Raw genomic sequence first — 18,969 nt, forward strand, 5'->3', positions numbered from 1 at the left:
TTGAGAACCACCTCTTCAACTCTTGAAAGCTTCAATTTTCAGAAATGCCTCCTTAAAGAGTATCATCATATTCATGCTTTTAACAGCTTAGAACATTCATTTGAAACAGATAATATGGCATTTCGTGCCTTAGTTGTTAAAAGCTTTTCATCCTTACAACAAATGACTTGAGACCTCTTGAGATTTTGAAACTTGTCATACATAATATATCTCTTTCTCCTCAACCCTCAATGTAAGTGGGTTTCTGTACACTAGAAAAAGAATTATTTTCTTTTACTCAAAAATTATCATCAGATTAAATACCTGAAAATTGATATTTCAATTCTAAATTACTAATCTTAAGTTTATATAATTATATTCTCTTCCACTGATAGAATATTCGACTATAAAGACCGATGCCTGACAAAGAAGTCTTAGTTTTATATTTCTTCAAGTACTAAATACATTGCCTTAGATGAGGCTATAAATTTAATATTTCTGCTGGCATAACATCAGTTTTTTAAAATTATCTCATGAGAAAAACAGTAGAGAAAGCCACTGAAGCAAAAAGCTGATTCTTTGAAAATGACAATAAAATTGACAAGATTCTAGCAGGACTGACAAAGAAAAACAGAGAAGACACAGGTTACTACGATCAGGAATGAAATAGGCGATATCATTAGAGACCCTGCAGACATCAAGAGGATAACACGGGAATACTCTGCACAACTTACACACATTTGACAAATTAGAAGACATGGATCAATCCCTAAAAAGCACAAACTACCACAACTCACTCAAGATAAAAGAGATAATGTGAATAGCCCTAAAACTATTAAAGAACGTGAATTTCTCATTTAAAAGACTACCAAAAAAGACATCCTCAAGCCCAAATAATCTCATCGGAGAATTCTACCACATGTTTAAGAATCAACACCAAATTTATACAAACTCTTCCAGAAAATAAGAGGAAGGAACACCCCTGGCTAGTGTGGCTCAGGTGGCTGACCGTCATCCCTGAGCCTAGAAGTCACCAGTTTGATCCCAGTTGGGGCACATGCCTGGGTCTCGGGCTCAATCCACAGTAGGGGGTGTGCAGGAGGCAGCCGATCGATGACCCTCATCATTGATGTTTCTATCTCTCTCTCTCCCTCTCCCTTCCTCTCTCTGAAATCAATAAAAGACATATTTTAAAAAAAAGAGAGAGAGAGGAGGGAACATTTCCCAACATCTTTTATAGGCTCAGGACTACCAGGATACACTAAAGCCAGATACAGTACAAAACAAAAACTATTGCTCAATATACCTCCTGAATATAAATACAAAATTTCTTAACAAAATATTAGCAGCTATACACAGTGACCAAGTGGGGTTTATTACATGGATAATAAAGGCTGGTTCAATATTCAAAAATCAATGTGATATACCATAGTAACAGGCTAACAAAGAAAGATCACATGATCAAATCAACTGATGCAGGTATCTTAGTGAAGAGAACTTGGAATCGTCTACAACATTTTAACTTTCTATGAATCTATTCAAAATAAAAGTTTTTTAAAAAGACTGGTTTATGCAATTCTCTTCTAGATGACAGACGTGAATAACTTGAGTTTAAGCAGCATACATGATAAACTTTTAGTGGTATTCAATTTGGATAAAATCAACCATACTCATTACATTTAAAAGGGCTTGCCTATACAAGAATAACTCTCCTTACCAACAACACAAACCTCAGTTTATGTCAAATTTTGCATAATAAACATATGAATTTTGAGAACCTGAGAAAACAATAGAATACAAACCTTTTTTAAAAGTTTTTTTAAAATTTCTGTCCCTCAGATATGATGCCTATATGTCTTCCATATTGGGAAAGCAAATTGTCTTACCATAATTAAACTGACTGTTGGACTTTTCACAGTTAATGATGTTAAACCTGTAAGCAACACCTGGCCTCATTCCACTGACTTCAAAGTAAAACCACTGATGATAATGATTACTGTTTATATCCGAGTTCAGAATAAGATCATATTCATTTCTGAAAATAGAAAGTAAAGAAACCTGATGAAAATGAGAAAAGTATCTGTTCACATACAAAATGGGAAAAATTTAAATGACTTACTTTCTAACTTGAACTACTTTGCGCAGATTCCCAGATTCAAACTTGGAGTTAAACTTCAAAATATCTCCTTCTTCTGGAATGGTGTAACTAAATAAAAATTTTTAAGTAAGTATAATAAAATACATTGCATGTAAGCAGGTGAGCAATAATAAACATAAAAACTCACTACAGATTAAAAATACACCATTACCACCTCGCCCTCCTCATTTTTATACCAAAAAACATAATCAACACAAGCAAAATACAAACTTTGGCTAATATTTATAGACAAAAACATTATAATTACAAGTACAGATTTGTTCCTACATTGATAGTAAATGTTAATAAAAATAAGAATGTCTGCCTCAGTGCATGTCATTTCTAAATATATAATAATCATACTTAAAAAGGCAGAACTTAACATTTTAAATGCATATGACCTGTTCTGAGCATTAATAATTCTAACTAAGCAGTTCTCAGGTGAAAATATTATTTAAATTTAGATGACTACATTACCTATTATCTTCTTTAATTAGCACCCAATGAAGATATTAGCCTAATTTTACATACTCATTTATTTAGTAAATACTTATTGAGCACCTACTAGGTGCCAGATACTGTTTTTGTTATTTGTCTGTTTCCCTAATTGAATACAAATTCTTGCTCTTCTGGAGCTTACATTCTAATAGGAGAAAACTAAGACTCCCAAAAACTCAAATATTTTGTGCAAAGTCACTTCAGTTAAAAACAGCACAATATGCCACACTCAGGATTCTTGAGTTTCTGTTTTTCCACATCTGCCTGGTCTGTCTGACACAGAATTACAAATGTTGAAATAACTAAGAGATATGAGTAAGGAGATCTGTTTTTCATTTTTAAGATTATTATTTCAAATTCAGTCACTATCTGTGATATAGCTTTTCCCTCCTAACAAAAATCTTTGAAAAGAGCTTTATTTCCTCCAAATAAGAGCAGTAAAATGTGAAATTTTCCAAAAATATTAGAATGTTAAGGGGTAGGGAAAATCCACTGAGGGCTAATTAAATTTCTCATTTGAGGAGGCAAGTGACTAAATAATAGCCACATTCGTCATTAGTGATTTTCATTTATTTACTTTTATATAAACCCTAAAATGTGATATTAGTGATAACCCTAAACTGTAAATGACACTAACACATCAAGCGTCAGGAAAGGCTTCAAAGGTCAGGCAAGTAATTTCATAAGAGACAAGAGAGTACAATGGGAACTGTGGAGAATTATCAAGCTTACATTCCTTCAGAAGGGAATGGTAATTTATTGTCCTAAGGTTCCGTATTATAGGACAAAATTACAGCATATCAGTCCTAGCTGGTTTGGTTCAGTGGTTAGAGAGCCAGCCTGCAGACTCAAGGGTCCAGAGTTCGATTCCAGCCAAGGGCACATACCTCAGTTGCAGGCTCAAACCCTGCCCTGGCTGGGGTGCATGCGGGAGACAACCAATCAATCAATCACTCTCTCTCTCTTTCTCTCTCTCTCTCCCTTTCACTCTCTCTGAAAAGCAATGGAAAAAATATCCTCGGGTGAGAATTTAAAAAAAAATTACAGCATCTCATATGAAATCTCCACTCTCTTAAATGGAAGTAATTTTAGTTTTTTAAAAACACAGCATCAATTTGTGACCTTCACCTTATTAACCCATTAAAAGTCCACCTAAGAACAAAAACTTGTGATATATTCAATTTAAGTAAACATGATTTACTCTTACATTACCATTAAATCCCTGCTAAAAGCTGAAAATGTAGTGACAGTAAACTAGGTGAAAGTTAAAAGATAATTTTTATCTTTTAAAAATAACACTGAAATTTTACAGTAAGAATAAAACTAACAAAACAAAAAAACAAAACAAAACAAAAAATCAGACTTACTTTGGGTTATCTAAGTCATATACCACTCGATCTATGATATCACTCTGATGTATTAGCCTCTCAATATCCTGGGCAATTTTTGTCCTGAAATCATAAAAGAGAAGTTTGACAAAAATTCACTGATATATGCCAAGGCACAACTTTCTCCAAAGTAAAAAAAGTGTAAAATGATAAAAATTTCTTAAAATAAAGATGATCATTCCTCTATATAGTTTGTGCACAAAAAAGTTATCACTCTACAACAAGCCAAATTTCAGTATTTTAAAGTCTGAGTTCTAGAAAATAATCATGTAGAATACAGCCCAATAGTTTTTTTAAATCTCAAATGTCTATTATGCTATTCTGCATAGAAATGGTGTGGATCCACTCTCTACCCCTTAAGCAAATAATTTTGTATACATAATAGTAGCATTAGTAGAAACAGTAAAAACCTGAAAAGCGAGAGATTTTATAAGAAGGAGATTTTTAAAACCCACCCTCACTGGTATGGCTCAGAAGAATTGAATTTGTGCAGGAGAGTCTGAAAAATGTATAGACCATTTAGTCCAGTAAACACTCAAAAGTCCACACGATATGTAACCACCAGCAAAACTGTACTCTGTTAAGTTTCAACCAATACAGAACAATGTTACAGAAACAATTCAGTACACCTTGCTGCTATATTACAAAAATGATATTATGTAAAATGTCGCTGGTTACAGAAGCGTTCTCTGAGGATCCATAGACAGTCTTTACAGTCCGCATGGCACAAGCACATAGACAGAAGCACTACATGCACGTGTTGCTTAGTGACAGATGCATCGTTGAGCGATTTCATCACTGTGCGAACATCACAGTGCATGTGCACAAACATAGATGGGATAGCCTGCTGCTGTAACTGTATGTGCTATACTTTTACACAGCTGGCAGCACAGTAACAATGTTTAAACCAGCATCACCACAAACCCACAAGAAATGCGTTGTACTACGATGTTATTATTGTTATGTCACTAGGTGATGGAACTGTTTCAGCTCCATTAAAATCTTATAGATCCACCATCATTTATGGGATTTCAGTGTTTTCATTTCCTTGAGTTCCACCTCTTCTGCACTTAACTTGCATACCAACATACCTACCTGTAAAACATATATACCAACTCCTATTGATCTTTTGATCTTTCATCATGCTGTTTAGTATCAAAATTATTTAACAGGATAAAAATTACAATAACTTTAATTCAGAGTAATTTTCATCCTAAATACCCAGGTTTTTAAAGTATGCCTCATATTTTGAAAATGGTCTCGTTTAGAAGGAAGAAGGAATCTATAACTCACCTTTGTACACCGTAAGGCCTTTCTAAAATAGGCTCTTTGAATGGAGGTGGAATGTGACCAAAATAATCAGGATAAGCCACCTCTGAATATTCTGGAACAGATTTTGTATTTTTCACAATCTCAATATAGAGATCTGAGTCGTGGAGCGTTGGTCCATCAGAAACTTCAACGGACGCTTGTTCCACTGATGACGTAGACTCAGTATCTTCATCATCCTCTGTTTCAACGCCGGTGCAGCAAAGTTTCCCTAGCTGAACTGCTCTTCCGTCAAACAGAACGTTCCCACAAGCAGCCACGTGTGGACATGCCTTAGCGCACGTAACGACGGCGAGAGGGAGGCTGTAGTCCTTCTTCATTCCTGCAGTAAAACCTGGAGCTGTTTGAGAAGGAATATTCTGCAATGTAATTCGGTCCAAGGCCTTCACAATATCATTGTTTAAGCCATGGACTGATGAAATAGTTCTATTTTGATCACCTAGCTGTTGCTGTAATGTTCTGTCATTCTCTTTAATATCTTCTTTTGCCACATCCATAAAGGCAGGTTTCTTATCACCTTCGTCTCCTAGGGGAGACCCATTCTCCTTCATTACAACTCCTTGTCTTAAGTTGCCTGAATTCCCAGCTGCTTCCTCTCCTGCTGTAGGCACAACAATAGGACCACGTACTTTTCCCTCAAATACTAAAGGCTTTGGTTCTCTGGAGATTAAGTCATAGTCCTTTGAAAATAAAAAATATGTTTAATCTTTTACCTGTAAATATTAATATGTATTAACAAAACTAAGACCATATTCATTTTATATGCTGCTTCAGAAACCTAAAATTTTAAAGATGGGTAAAACAGTATATTTTAATCTCACTAACAAAAAACACAATACAGGAATGGGGCAAAAGTAGGTTCACAGCTGTTTGTATGGAAAATAATGCAATAATTAATAAATAGTAATGCAAGAATAAACTGTTTCATGTACTCACAACTGTAAACCTATTTCTGCCCCACCCTGTATTTAGCCACAACAAAATTTATTACACTTATTTTACTTTTTCTATTATAAAAAGTATATATATAACATATATATACTTTTGCTTATATATAACAAAAACATGAGAAATTTTAGAAAAGTAAAATGACATTAAAATCATCCAAAATCCTCTTAAAGAAAATGCAATCAAATTGTTATTCGCTAATCCAACAAATATTTACAAGTGTCTGCTCTGTGCCATACTTAGTGCCTGTTTTGTGCCAAGCACTATTTCAGAAACTTAAGACCCATCACTTAAAAAACACCAAACAACTCTTCCCTTCTGCAGCTTACATTCTTCTAAGGAAGGAGGAGAGAGGACTGTCAATACAACAAGTAATAAACATGATATAAATATATTTCATGGGCTATTAGAAGGGTAAAGTGTTATAGCAAAAAAGAGGTAGGGAAGAGGTATATGAATTGAGAGTGCCAGGGAGGAGAGGTGGATCACAACTTTAAATGCCTCTGACCAGGGAAACCTCACTGAGATGAAATATAAGCAAAGATGGGGGCCAGTGCACAAGCCCCAGAGCAGGGGAATGCCTGCTGTGTTCAAAGAACAGCAAGGAGGTTAGCATGACTGGAATTTAATGAGCAAGATGAATTCAAGAGGCAAAAGTGAGCCAAATATTGTAGGGCCTTGTGGGCTATTATAAGAATTTTGGCTTTTATTTTGAGGGTTTTGAGAAGAGTTTTTTCCAGATCCTATGGGAAAACAACTCAGAGATTCCAAAAGACAAGGAATCCCAAACAAGATTTAAAACTAGAATCTCCACACTTAGTCAACAACTGGGAAACTGCATAGCATTGAAGCTAAAAAAAGTTACCTTAAAAGTCACCAGAAAAAATTTCTCATAAGGTTAAAACATACTTAACGTATCTACTACCCAACAATTTCACTTGTAGGTATTTATTTACCCAAGAAAAATGAAGGACTATTTCCACAAAAAGCTTTGTATACTGGTATCAATTTTACTCATAATAGCCCAAAACGGCAAACATTACAATACTCATCAATAAGTGAATGGATAAAGAAATTGTGGTGTATTTATACAATTAAATACTATTCAGCAATAAGGAAAAAAACAGTTATCATGTAATAATATGGGTGAAACTCAAAAACATATGCTGAACAAAAGAAGCCTTACACAAAAGAGTACGTGCTATATGATCCCAGTTGTGAGAAGTTCTATAACAGTTCTACAACAGTTCTACAATGGAAATAGTTTCAAAACAAAGATAATAAAAATACTAAAAATCAAAACTTATGTGACACAGCTAAAACAGTACTTAGATAACAGTTATCACCTAAAAATGTAAATATTGGAAAAGGCTAAAAAGTACTAGATGGCTCTCTTAACATGATAACACAAAAAAATAATAAAATTTTAAAAAGAAAGAACAAAAGTTGAAAAAAATCAAGACATGGCACTGTAAACATATTATTTAGAAATATGGGGTTTAACTTCAAAAACATGCTAAAAGTGATTGTAGGAAATAGCAGGTAGGAAGGGACAATAGTTTTCCTGATTCAACTACGTAAAACTATTTGACTCTTAAAGCTCTGTCCATGTATAACTTCAATAAAAATTTAAAACCAAATTAAAAAGAGAGGACAAAGAAATAAAAATAAAACACAACGAAAGTCCATGTGGTAAATGTCATGCTACCAGAGATGTATAAAAAAGAGCTATGAAAATGCAGAATTTTGACACTTCCCATATTCTGCCATCAAGAAACAAAAGCAAATAAAACTATAACTGTCGTTATGAATAAATAATCATAGTTTTTAAAGCATGGTAAGTTCCCCTACAAATGTCTGTTGATAATAACTTTAATAATTCCATATGTTGCCTTCAAATGCATTCATTTTGCCTCCATCTGGCTATGAATAAGAGACTTAACACATCTGGAAACAAAGTGGGTGGTGTTCAGGATTCAAACAAACACATCGAGTAATCTTAAGCTTCACTGGTTGGTGTTGAAAATAACATGCAAATCGAAGTAGAAAATGTCATAATATTAATTTCATTTATGTTTACTACCTCATGACCTGCCAGTATTTGATATGATGATGGCTTTCAAATACTTCCTATCTGGAACCAACCAATATATATATATATATATATATTTTTTTTTTTTTTTTTTAATATGCTTTTATAGATCTTAGAGACAGAGGAAAGGAAATGGGGAGAGAGAGAGAGGAACACCAATGTGAGAAACACTGGTCAGCTGCCTCCTTCATGCACCCTGATGGGGGATCAAGCCCAAAACCAGGGTATGTGCCCTGACCGGGAATGAAACCAGTGACTTTTCAACCAACTGAGCCACACCGGCCAGGCCACCAACCAGTATTTTTAATTCTCAAAAGTACATCATTTAAATACCACTGCCTATATGTAGTTCCAACACAGATGTCAAAAAATAGAGACTACAGTGTTTGAATAGTGCATTCTTCTGAAACCTAAAAATAAGACAGTCAAGTGTCAACACAACTACTTTAGAAATTGTTTTCCAATTATGTAAAGGAAAGATAATAAGCTATTTCCTGTAACACATGCTATAGAAATAGAGCTAACTATTCTACATAAAACTTTATGGCAAAATAGAGAATGCATTAATAATTATGTACTATCTGAAACACTTGAAGTCATTTCTTTTGCTTAACCACAATAAAAAGGAGTACTCACTTGGGAAGAAGATTTTTCAGAAAACTCCCACTTAGACAAACCTGTCTTTACCGTCTGACCCTGGACACACCGAGTCACACCCAAAATAGGAACCTGCTCTAGGAGCAGCCAAACCCAAGGGCAAGTTGGACAGCTGTTCATAGGTACCAAGCAAGAAACCATCAAGGGTAGCCTATCTAGGTGATGAACTAATAGGCAGACGCACAAGAAGACCTCATCATTGCAGCCTACAAAAAAAAAAGAACTGGCTTGTAAAAGAAAGGAATCAAAATCCTGGCATTCACACCCATTAAAAAAGTATTCCTCTCTATCCCTACAATTTTTAATCACGTTGTACAGTTCTCATATGCACACAGAGAAGAAAATAAATTATTTCTTCGCATAATAATCAATTTCTTCCCAAATCCCTTCCACATATTTTTCTGCTTTGAGTTAGCAGTACTTGTTATCTCTGTGGTTTTATTTTTAAGTGGCTCTTACCTGCCCACAGAGGTGCTAAAAGAGCAGCCAGATACTTCCTGCAGGTTGACCGTAAGAAAATCACCCTGGATCCTTTTCTAAATGCCTCTTCCTACCCTCCTTCTCTTTTTGACAGATACCCTCTCCTTCATTCCTACCCCTTTGCTTTTAGTACCCCTAATTTCAGAGTACTATCAGATACCCCAAATCTGTGGGGGGAACCAAGACACTGGGGAAAGGGAAGGAAGGCAACTTGCTGTTCTTTCTACTGCAGCCAAAGCTCTTAAGTTCCCAGAGAGGAACCTGAATAATTAGAACTGTGAAATGTAAACATTAGCTAGCAAGTATTTGTCTTTTTTATTTCTACATAGGACCTCACATGAAAATTGTTTTAAGTAACTGGGAATTAAGTATATGGAATTTAGGGACATGGAGATTTGCAGCAAGAGCTAAATAAGTCTGAGATTATCTGCTTCAAACCCTTTATTTTACAGTTTAAGATCCCAGGCAGTTTCAGACTTATTCAAGGACCCACCACAAGTGAGAAGCACCATGAGAATAAGAAACTAGGTCTACTAATTGCCATCATTCAATCAGCTTTACTTGCTGTTTAATCCAGGCTGCATAACTGTATTCCAGTAAATAAATGAGTATAAAAAATGTTAAGTTGCTCTCCCTATGAACCAACTTAGATTTAAAGACTTTGAGTTGCCTTCCTGAATATTCCATGATTATAAAATAACCTTTAGGGGAAAAATTCAACATGCATAGGCTATACATATTTTTAATTCAGCAGTTTCTTAGCTCTCATCTCCCTTTAGTTGAACAAAACTGATACAAAGAAGACTTTCAGTAAGATGATGAAATGCCATTTTAAAGAATATTTTTAAAGAGTAAAAAACTATGTCAAAGTAATAAACCAAAGTGATGAAAAAATTAAAAATCTAGTCCAACAGTTAAATGAGCTAGTTACCTCATTTTACAGATAAGCAATTTACACCCCGAATTTTGAAGTAACTGTCCAATGTCACTCAGAAAAGCAATACTACTTTCATTCTTTAGAAATGAAAACAGTAATAATACACCTAAGGGAGGGGGAAAAAAACACCTATTTCTTAAAAATCAGTTAAGATGCTGAATTTTCTGTATTTATACCTGAAAATCATCAACAAGCTCAGGGAAAAGGTGTTCATACATTTTAAGTTCTTCTATCGTTCGTCCTGGTTCTTGCTGGGGTTTTAGTTTGTTAATATCTGTTTCAATATCATCATTCTGAAATAATAAAAGCAGCATGTCACCAGTTAAGAAAATATAAAATTACAGAATACATTTCGGATTCAAAATTTTCCAAATTATTAATTACATGTAATTAGAGAATAATCACTGAATAAAGGGTGTGTTAATTTTACAGTAAATTAAAATATGCTTGTATTTTGGGGTTGTTGTTGTTTTGGTTGTTTTGTTTTGTTTTTGTCAGAGTTTATTCAAATATAACATGGTATTTGGGCTCCTCAAAACAGAAAAACTAGTGTCAAGATCAAGACTAAAGTATACTCCCTCAATCTCCCTAACTGCTATCATTTTGCTCATATTAAAGGGCAGGAAAACTAAATTGAAAAATATAAGTATAAGATAGTGTTGGTGATAATCAAAATAACATTTATTGAGCACTGAAAATATGTGAAGCACTATGCTAAGGATTTTACATTTATTATCTAATTTAATCTGCATAAGAACACCATGAAGTAATGGTATCATTACCTCCATTTAACTGAGGAGGAAACAGGTACAGAGAAGTTAAGTGACTTGCTCAAAATTACACAGCTTGCAAACAGAGTAGCCAGGACGTTAGAGTAGTCAATGACTCCAAAGCATACACTGTGAGTCACCGTAATGCACTGCCTCAGGAGAGACTAATGATTATCATGTGCTTGTACGTTCCATGGTCAGAAAAGCGCCCTTAGAAAAGCTCAGTGTCACCATTCACTGTTTTTCAGGGAAAAGGAGAGGAGTAGAAAACAGCCAGAAGTGATTTCTGTGACCCTCTGGGGAAGAAGAGGGTAAGTTTAAAGGAGAAGTATGGCCTCAGAGAAACAGAGTATATATCCATATCCAGGAGCAATTTAGTCTGTATCTGTTCAAAGAGCTAATTAATGTAGAGCATGATGGGAAGATGAGTGTCAGTTTACCTACAATCCAGGCTATTCTCTAGGGCCCTCAACAACTCTAGCCTCACACAAACGCAAACTCATTATTACTTTCATTGGTGGCTAAAGAGAGACAATAAGACCACTTATTAATTTTCAATTAGTATTCATTTTTAATTTTGCATTTATCTTACTACTTCAGAGTTAACTACTTATTTTTCTGCCTTATTCTACTATGGTTCAATCCTTAAAATGCTTTATATACATGTACCTGACTATATACATTTCCTATCAATAAGTAATTTAAAAGGAAAAACATACTCTGTATTTCTCATATTTCATATTCAGAAATTTAGCTATTATTTGTATAACCAATAAAAATATTTCCCCATTGCCATAAATAATAATAACTGGTTTTACTTAAAGAGTATATTAATTATTGTATTCTTATTATGTAATTATTATTACATGAATATATAATTTCATTATCTTAAATTATGCATTGATGAATCAAAAATGTATCATTTTCTTGATTAATATCTAATAAAGTAGACACCACTTTCAAAAATAACAAAACCATTTAAAGAGGTATTATTTTTCCCTAACCATACTAGATCAACATTCAACATTATTTTGTGAAAATACACACTTATAATGGCTCTCTACTTTAAAAAGAAAGAAAAAAAAAGAATCTGATAAATATCTTCCAATCCATAAACCTGTTATATCTACCCATTTCTTCAGATCATCTATGATTTCTTTAATCAGTGTTTTGTGATTATAAAGATATAAACTTTTACATAGATTGTGTAAGATATATACCTAAGTAATTAATGGTTTGGTGCTATTGTAAATAGTACTTTAAAGTGTTTTTTCATTTTCTACATCTTCATTGCTAATTCATATAAATATAATTTTAATATATTAATATTTTATGTTTATGTACAAAATAAAAACTTTTTAATATTAAAAAGAAGAATGTACCTGTAAAAGAGGCATAGTGAGGAAAGAATGTGTTAACCCCTTTCAGGCCAATGCATTCAAAGCAACATTATTTTCTCTTTCCGTAGTCAGCCATGATAAAACGATGCAGACAGAACAAATTAATCTACCATTAACTATATCCATTTAATCAATCTTTTACAACTGTGTATACAATTCATTAATTTGACTGAAGAAAGAAATTTTACTAACCTTAAAATTTTGATCTAGGTCATCTTCATTTTCTGTTTCAGTTTCAGCTTCTAAATCAATATCATCGTTGTCATCACTTTCATCTACTACGTCATCCACTGTGATAAAAATGTGCTATAAGTAAGTAGGTCAAAGGTAAGCATTCTACAACATGCACATCCAAAGGTAGTATTTCAATCACCGAAGGAAAAATAAATGAAATTGCTTATTAAAAATGTCTCTAAGGCTGTCCCAGGTGTTGAAAAAGCTATGAGATAAGTGCAAGTGCTTTAAAGTTTGGAAAAGCACTATAAAAATAAATGGATTTTTTAACTAATGTTTTGTTTTTAAAAATTAATAATGTCTTATGTTGCAACAGCCTGAATGAAAATGGCACATGATAGTCACTGAACAAAATAAATGGGAAGTGAATTATAAAAGGGATGAAGTGAGTTATTGAAATTTATCATAAATAGGAAACAAGATGTTTCATACAAATTTTCACATTTTTACATTAATTCTTCTAATCCAAGAACGGGAGCCAGCTTTCCATTTATTTGTGTACACTACAATCTCTTTCATCACTGTCTTATAGTTTTCAGGGTACAGGTCTTTCAACTCCATGGTAAAATTTACTCCTACGTATTGTATTGTTTTTTATGCTATTGTAAATGTGATTGAGCTCTTAATTTCTCTTTCAGATAGTTCACTGTTAGTGTATAAAAATGCAACTGATTTTTGTATATTGATTTTGTATCCTGATACTTTACTGAATTCATTTGTTAATTCTAACCATTTCTGGTGGAGACTTTAGGTTTTTCTATGAAGATCACATCATCTGCAAAGAATTTACTTCTTCATTTCTGAAGGACAACTCTGCTGAATAACAGATCCCACACTACTTCCCTTAATTACTAGGCCTCAATTTCTTATATTTAAAGAAATACTTATTAACTAAAATATAATGTGAAAATTTATAGTGTTCATTAAGACCTTCTTTTGCTGGAAAGTTGGACACAAGTTAAAAAAAAAGTCAACAGAGTCACAGAATCCCAAGAACCGCTAAAAGCCAGCAGTAAGCACCTGGTCCTACCTTCAGGGGGTAAACTGTAGAGCTGAGCCACAGGTCCAGTTGCAGGAATAACTGGCAACTGGAAATGGAAAGAACTCTTAATCGTTGGGAGTGGCAGGCGATTTTTAGGAAAACACTTCCTCATTATTAGACTGGAAATGTTTACAAGAGGATCAAGGGTCCTGACTGCCAAACATTCCTGTTTTTTAAGAAAGAAAAAAAAAGAAAAATTAATGTGCCTTTGGTGAATAATCAAACCAATTTTACATTACTTCAGAAAGTAATACACTAATAATTTTCAAAAGACAAATATCACAAAAAACAGTATTTTAACATAATATAATTATAAAGTAGCTTCGACTATTCAGAAGTTTCTCTTTGTAAGTAAGAATCTAATGTGACAAATTTAGTAATACTTTTCCTAAAATATTTTAACTAAGCAGAAATCAGTACCATTTTTGGTACCAAAAGTCACCAAAGTACTGCCCTAGCTGTTTTTGCTCAGTGGTTAGAGCGTCGGTCCACAGACTAATGGGTCCCAGGTTCAATTCCAGCCAAGAGCACATACCTCAGTTGCAGGCTTGATCCCCAACCCATGGTTGGGGTGCATGCAAGAGGCAACCAATCGATGTGTCTCTCTCACAACAATGTTTCCCCCTCTCCCACTCTCGGAAACAATATCCTCGGGTGAGGATTAAAAAAAACAAAAAAACAAGTCACCGAAGTACTAAGTAGGACCTATGAAGGACTCGGGCACATTTAACAAGCCTAACACATAACATAAAATAAAAATTAAATGAGGAAGACAGTAAGATAGAAATAAGTAAAAAGGAACATGCACTTGGCTGAAATTTTCTCAGAATTTTATCAGTTATCATGCAATAGCACCTCTAATAAGTTAGCTGTTAAACTATAAAAAAGTAGTCTGAATATCACAGTTTTAAGAGTTTAATTTGCTGTCCTTGTATCTAATCTTGAGGAGGGCTAATAGGGGACTTGAAACTATGTCATATAACATTATTATTATTATTATTGACAACTGAAATTCAGATGGCACTTTGAAACCCTGTAAAATTTTCAGTACAAATCTTCACATCTAACCTGTCAAAACAGATGAGAAATTAAGGCTCATAAATGTTAAGTGGCATAACCAAAGTCACCCAACTCTTCCTCATATATCAAATATCCATCACTGCCTATATTAGAAATAATAAAAACAAGTATATATGATTGATAAAGAAAAAAAAAGCTAATGGTAAACATAAAATATGTGTTCTTATATCTTAACTACTCTCAGGTAGAAAGAAACTGTTAGCTGTATTAAGACCAAGAGGGCACAACCAGGAAAAAGATAGTTTTCTTTCTAACAATTACAGCCTACTAAAAACAAAGGATTGCATTGCAACCTCCCCATCTCCCATTGATGACAGTCTTCTACAGGTGCTAGAACAAATCTTACTAAAGATATTGTCAAGAAAGTTTATACTTACAATAGCTGGCAGAACTAGGAACCCTAACTCCAGGTTTCACTTTCGTACCTTCTCCATTTAAAAATGCTCTATCCAGAAGGAAGACACTGAGAACACTCACAAATGACAGAACTGCATTACCAGTTGTAAAGAATCCATAAATACTTCTATGAGGGAAACATGCAAAACTGAGTATAGCCAACTGCACATCTTAGAAAACATGGCTATATGGAATCCCTTCCTGCCCAGTGGATGGATTTCTCTCTCTTCCTTTTACCTGTGGGGGGAAATCTCACACTGCAGATACATGCACTAAACACTTCCTCTAACTCAGTCTTTGGTCACATGTGAGAAATGATTATGCCTTCTGGTTTTCAATTTTTAAAAAATACATTTATCATACTTTTGGGGTATTTTTAGAAATACTAAGTTTTCCTAAGAACCAAATCATATTATTAATACATAATCACAATAATAGGAAAAAACTCACTTGTGAAGTATTATAGAGAATTTTCATCCCATTGGCATCAATAAATGCTTTTCTTCCCAACTTGATGTTTGTAACACTTTTTAAACTCTGTAAAATTCCTTTCCGAACGAGCATGTTTCTATGCCGATTATCATGGCGGTGCCAATCTACATAAATTGTTAAAAGGACTTGGACATATCCTCTGTCTACAGCTCTCCTGGCATTTGTTTCTTTAACAAAAGAAAATTGAGAAAGAGTATTTTTTAAATGACAGGAGAGAATGGTAGAATAAACCAAATTAAAAATATAATCACAATATTGTAATGGAGTCTTACAATTCTTTTTAATAAAATAAAAGTGGCAACCACATATTTAAATATTTTTATCTAGCAAAATAAATATAAGTTCCAGATGATAAGTTATAATATCTTCCAAAAACCTGCCACATATTGTTTCGTGGTTAATAAATAACAGAATGTTTAATGCAATTAGGGCTACCTCTTTTTAAATGTTAATATTAACAAAGGTTTCATGTATTTTACAACTTATGAATATCCTGACTTTGACTATAATAAATGGAATATATAAGCCTTTAACTTACTAGCTGTGAATATGATTTTGTTAAGAGCCATTATCATTGTTGTAACTTGTATTACAAAATTTGTGTGTTTCCACTGAAATTAACTACATTGGATTGTAGCTCTGATTATAAACTTTGTATTTCCATTGAAATTAATTGCTTCAATTACCCCCACAATTATATAAATATCCATGACATAACAATGCTAAGTTAAAAATACTTCTAGAACTTTTTAGTAAATAAATGTAAAGAGCATTATGTAATTAGAAGATGGTACTTTCTAATCATTAATTTTTTAATGTAATGAAACTACATGAAGGGTTTTTTTGGTAAATGATCAATTTTACTGGGATAGAATTAATAAAAAATAAATCCACGAATTTGACCCATTCTATTATTTTTTAAAATGTTAATATTTAAGATTATTAACCAAATGGGTGCATTTAACTAAGATGGCAGCAAAGGAATCCTATCACAGCAACATCCTGAACCACCCAGCATCACTGGGTGGGCCTATTATAAGAGCATAAAATAAAGTGGAATACCAACCCATCTGAGGTTGTTCAGTTACAAAGAAATACAATCCCTTCCTAATCTGTTTACCTTTAAAATGACCCCCTGCCTCATGACATGGATAGTAAGATAATTTAACAGTAAAGCTCTGCTGCTTTTAGCTGCTTCAAAGAATTACTAGTTTCCAACTGTACTAGTATACATACCTAAAACATAAAGTGTCCAACTGTGCTATATACATACCTAAAACATAAAGTTTCCAACTGTGCTAGTATACATACCTAGAACATAAGGTTTAAGATAGTGAAAACAACCTTATTAATGGTCTCTCAGAAATTATGCTCCTACATTAGAGAGCTGGAAGAAACTCCTACGGTGGAGGAGGGGTGGAGAGTCCTTATGTAAAAGCTTTAAAACCTCTGTCCTGTCTAGAAGTGCTAGTTTTGCTAAGGCTGGGGCTATTTACAAAATGAGTTAAACAGTTTTGACTAGCAATAGTTTCATGTATTTTAAATGAATATACACACTTTGTTTATACCAGTTAGAATATATAAGCCTTTAGCTTACTAGCTGTGAATATGAGTTTCTTAAAAGACATTGTTATAATATGATCATTGTAACTCCTGTTACAAACTATGTCTCCACTGTAATTCTCAATAGTCTAAATGGTACTTATGAGGAATACTGAAACTCTTTATTAAAGTTCAAATAAAAAACTTGCCAATAACTCAAATGTAGGTGCTGAGTGACCCTAAAGAGAAGTGAACAGAGCTATGGGCAACTGAGCACAATTAAACAGTTTAGTAAAGGGGGTTTTATGCATGTGTTCAGGACACCTAACTCACAACCAGCCTATGTCTCTTCCCTCTAGAGTTAAAATACAACTTAGGCTTCCCTTTAGACTGCAGCACCTAATCTATCCCCCAGCAATGGTAACTAAGCTGCCTGTCTTTCTGCACTGTGTGTATACATTCTGTTTCATATTCTCTCAGGTTAACTACAGTGCTTAACTATCCTTTTAAAGTAAATTACTATCCCCATCCCTCCAAAAAAGAAGAAATCAATGAATGAGTATGCTCCAAAATGCTACAGTGCATTTAAAAATATGTCTCTAGGCTGGGCTGGCATGGCTCAGTGGTTGAGCATCAACCTATGATCCAGGAGATAGAGGTTTAATTCCCAGTCAGGGCACATGTCTGGGTTGCAGGCTCGATCCCCCAGTGGGGGACATGCAGGAGGCAGCCAATTAAAGACTCTCTCATCATTGATGTTCCTATTTCTCTCTCCCCCTCTCCCATCCTCTCTCTGAAATCCATAAAGACATGTTTAAATAAGTAAATAAATAAATAAAATATGCCTTTAGCCTTGGCCAGTGTGGCTAAGTAGTTAGAGCGCCGGCCCAAGCACCAAAGGGTCCTGGGTTCGATTCCCTGTCAAGGGTACGTACCTGGTTTGCAGGTTCGATCCCTAGTCCTGGTGAGGGTGTGTGTGGGAAGCAACCAACTGATGTGTCTCTCTCACATCGATGTTTCTCTCTCTCTTCCCCACTCTTTCCCTCCCTTCCACTCTCTCTAAAAATCAATGGAAAAAATATCCTCAGGTGAGGTTTAACAAACAAAAAAAAACATTAAAAATAAGTAAATAAATAAATAAATATATATGTTTTTATGCCTCTAGTATATAATACTAATAGCTAAGGTGATTTCTTTAAATTTAATAAATCATTACTTTACCAAATATCAGACTTACCAATTAGTTATTTGCTACTATTCACATAAACAGTTCTGGTCATTCAAATTTAAAGAAAAGTTGGTCTACCCTTGATAGACAATTTGGGGGGAAAATAACATTGAAAGCCATCAATACAGATCTTTAGGACTAAAATGTTATTGTGGTTAAATGTTAATCAACCAATAGAAATAGGGGTGCTAATGAAAATTACTATTTAAAATAGATATACTGAGTATCTTGGTCAGAAAAAACATACAATGTAGATGATTACTCTTCAAAGACATCATCTCGTAAGATACATTTACCCAAATACTTCAATTTTAAAGATAGTGCGTTGTTTGCCAATTAA

The 18,969-nt window shown here is 33.8% G+C and overlaps 1 protein-coding gene across 4 annotated transcripts in view; it reads right to left on the bottom strand.

Moving 5' to 3' along the window:
• The window catches only part of AGTPBP1 (ATP/GTP binding carboxypeptidase 1), a 94,054-nt gene that overhangs the window by 34,809 nt on the left and 40,276 nt on the right, over positions 1-18,969 (bottom strand). For 3 of the 4 annotated variants that reach the window (XM_087822732.1, XM_016222907.2, XM_016222911.2), the window contains exons 9-16: positions 15,818-16,026; positions 13,880-14,057; positions 12,808-12,905; positions 10,622-10,738; positions 5,296-6,011; positions 3,982-4,065; positions 2,099-2,185; positions 1,866-2,014 (exon numbers count right to left, since the gene is read on the bottom strand). In XM_087822732.1, the coding sequence (XP_087678858.1) occupies positions 1,866-2,014; positions 2,099-2,185; positions 3,982-4,065; positions 5,296-6,011; positions 10,622-10,738; positions 12,808-12,905; positions 13,880-14,057; positions 15,818-16,026 (1,638 nt within the window). The remainder of the gene's footprint in view (positions 1-1,865; positions 2,015-2,098; positions 2,186-3,981; positions 4,066-5,295; positions 6,012-10,621; positions 10,739-12,807; positions 12,906-13,879; positions 14,058-15,817; positions 16,027-18,969) is intronic. The other variant, XM_016222909.2, reaches the window with a different exon arrangement.

The sequence above is a fragment of the Miniopterus natalensis genome, chromosome 12 (assembly GCF_054644295.1).
Source record: "Miniopterus natalensis isolate mMinNat1 chromosome 12, mMinNat1.hap1, whole genome shotgun sequence".
Lineage (NCBI taxonomy): Eukaryota > Metazoa > Chordata > Mammalia > Chiroptera > Miniopteridae > Miniopterus > Miniopterus natalensis.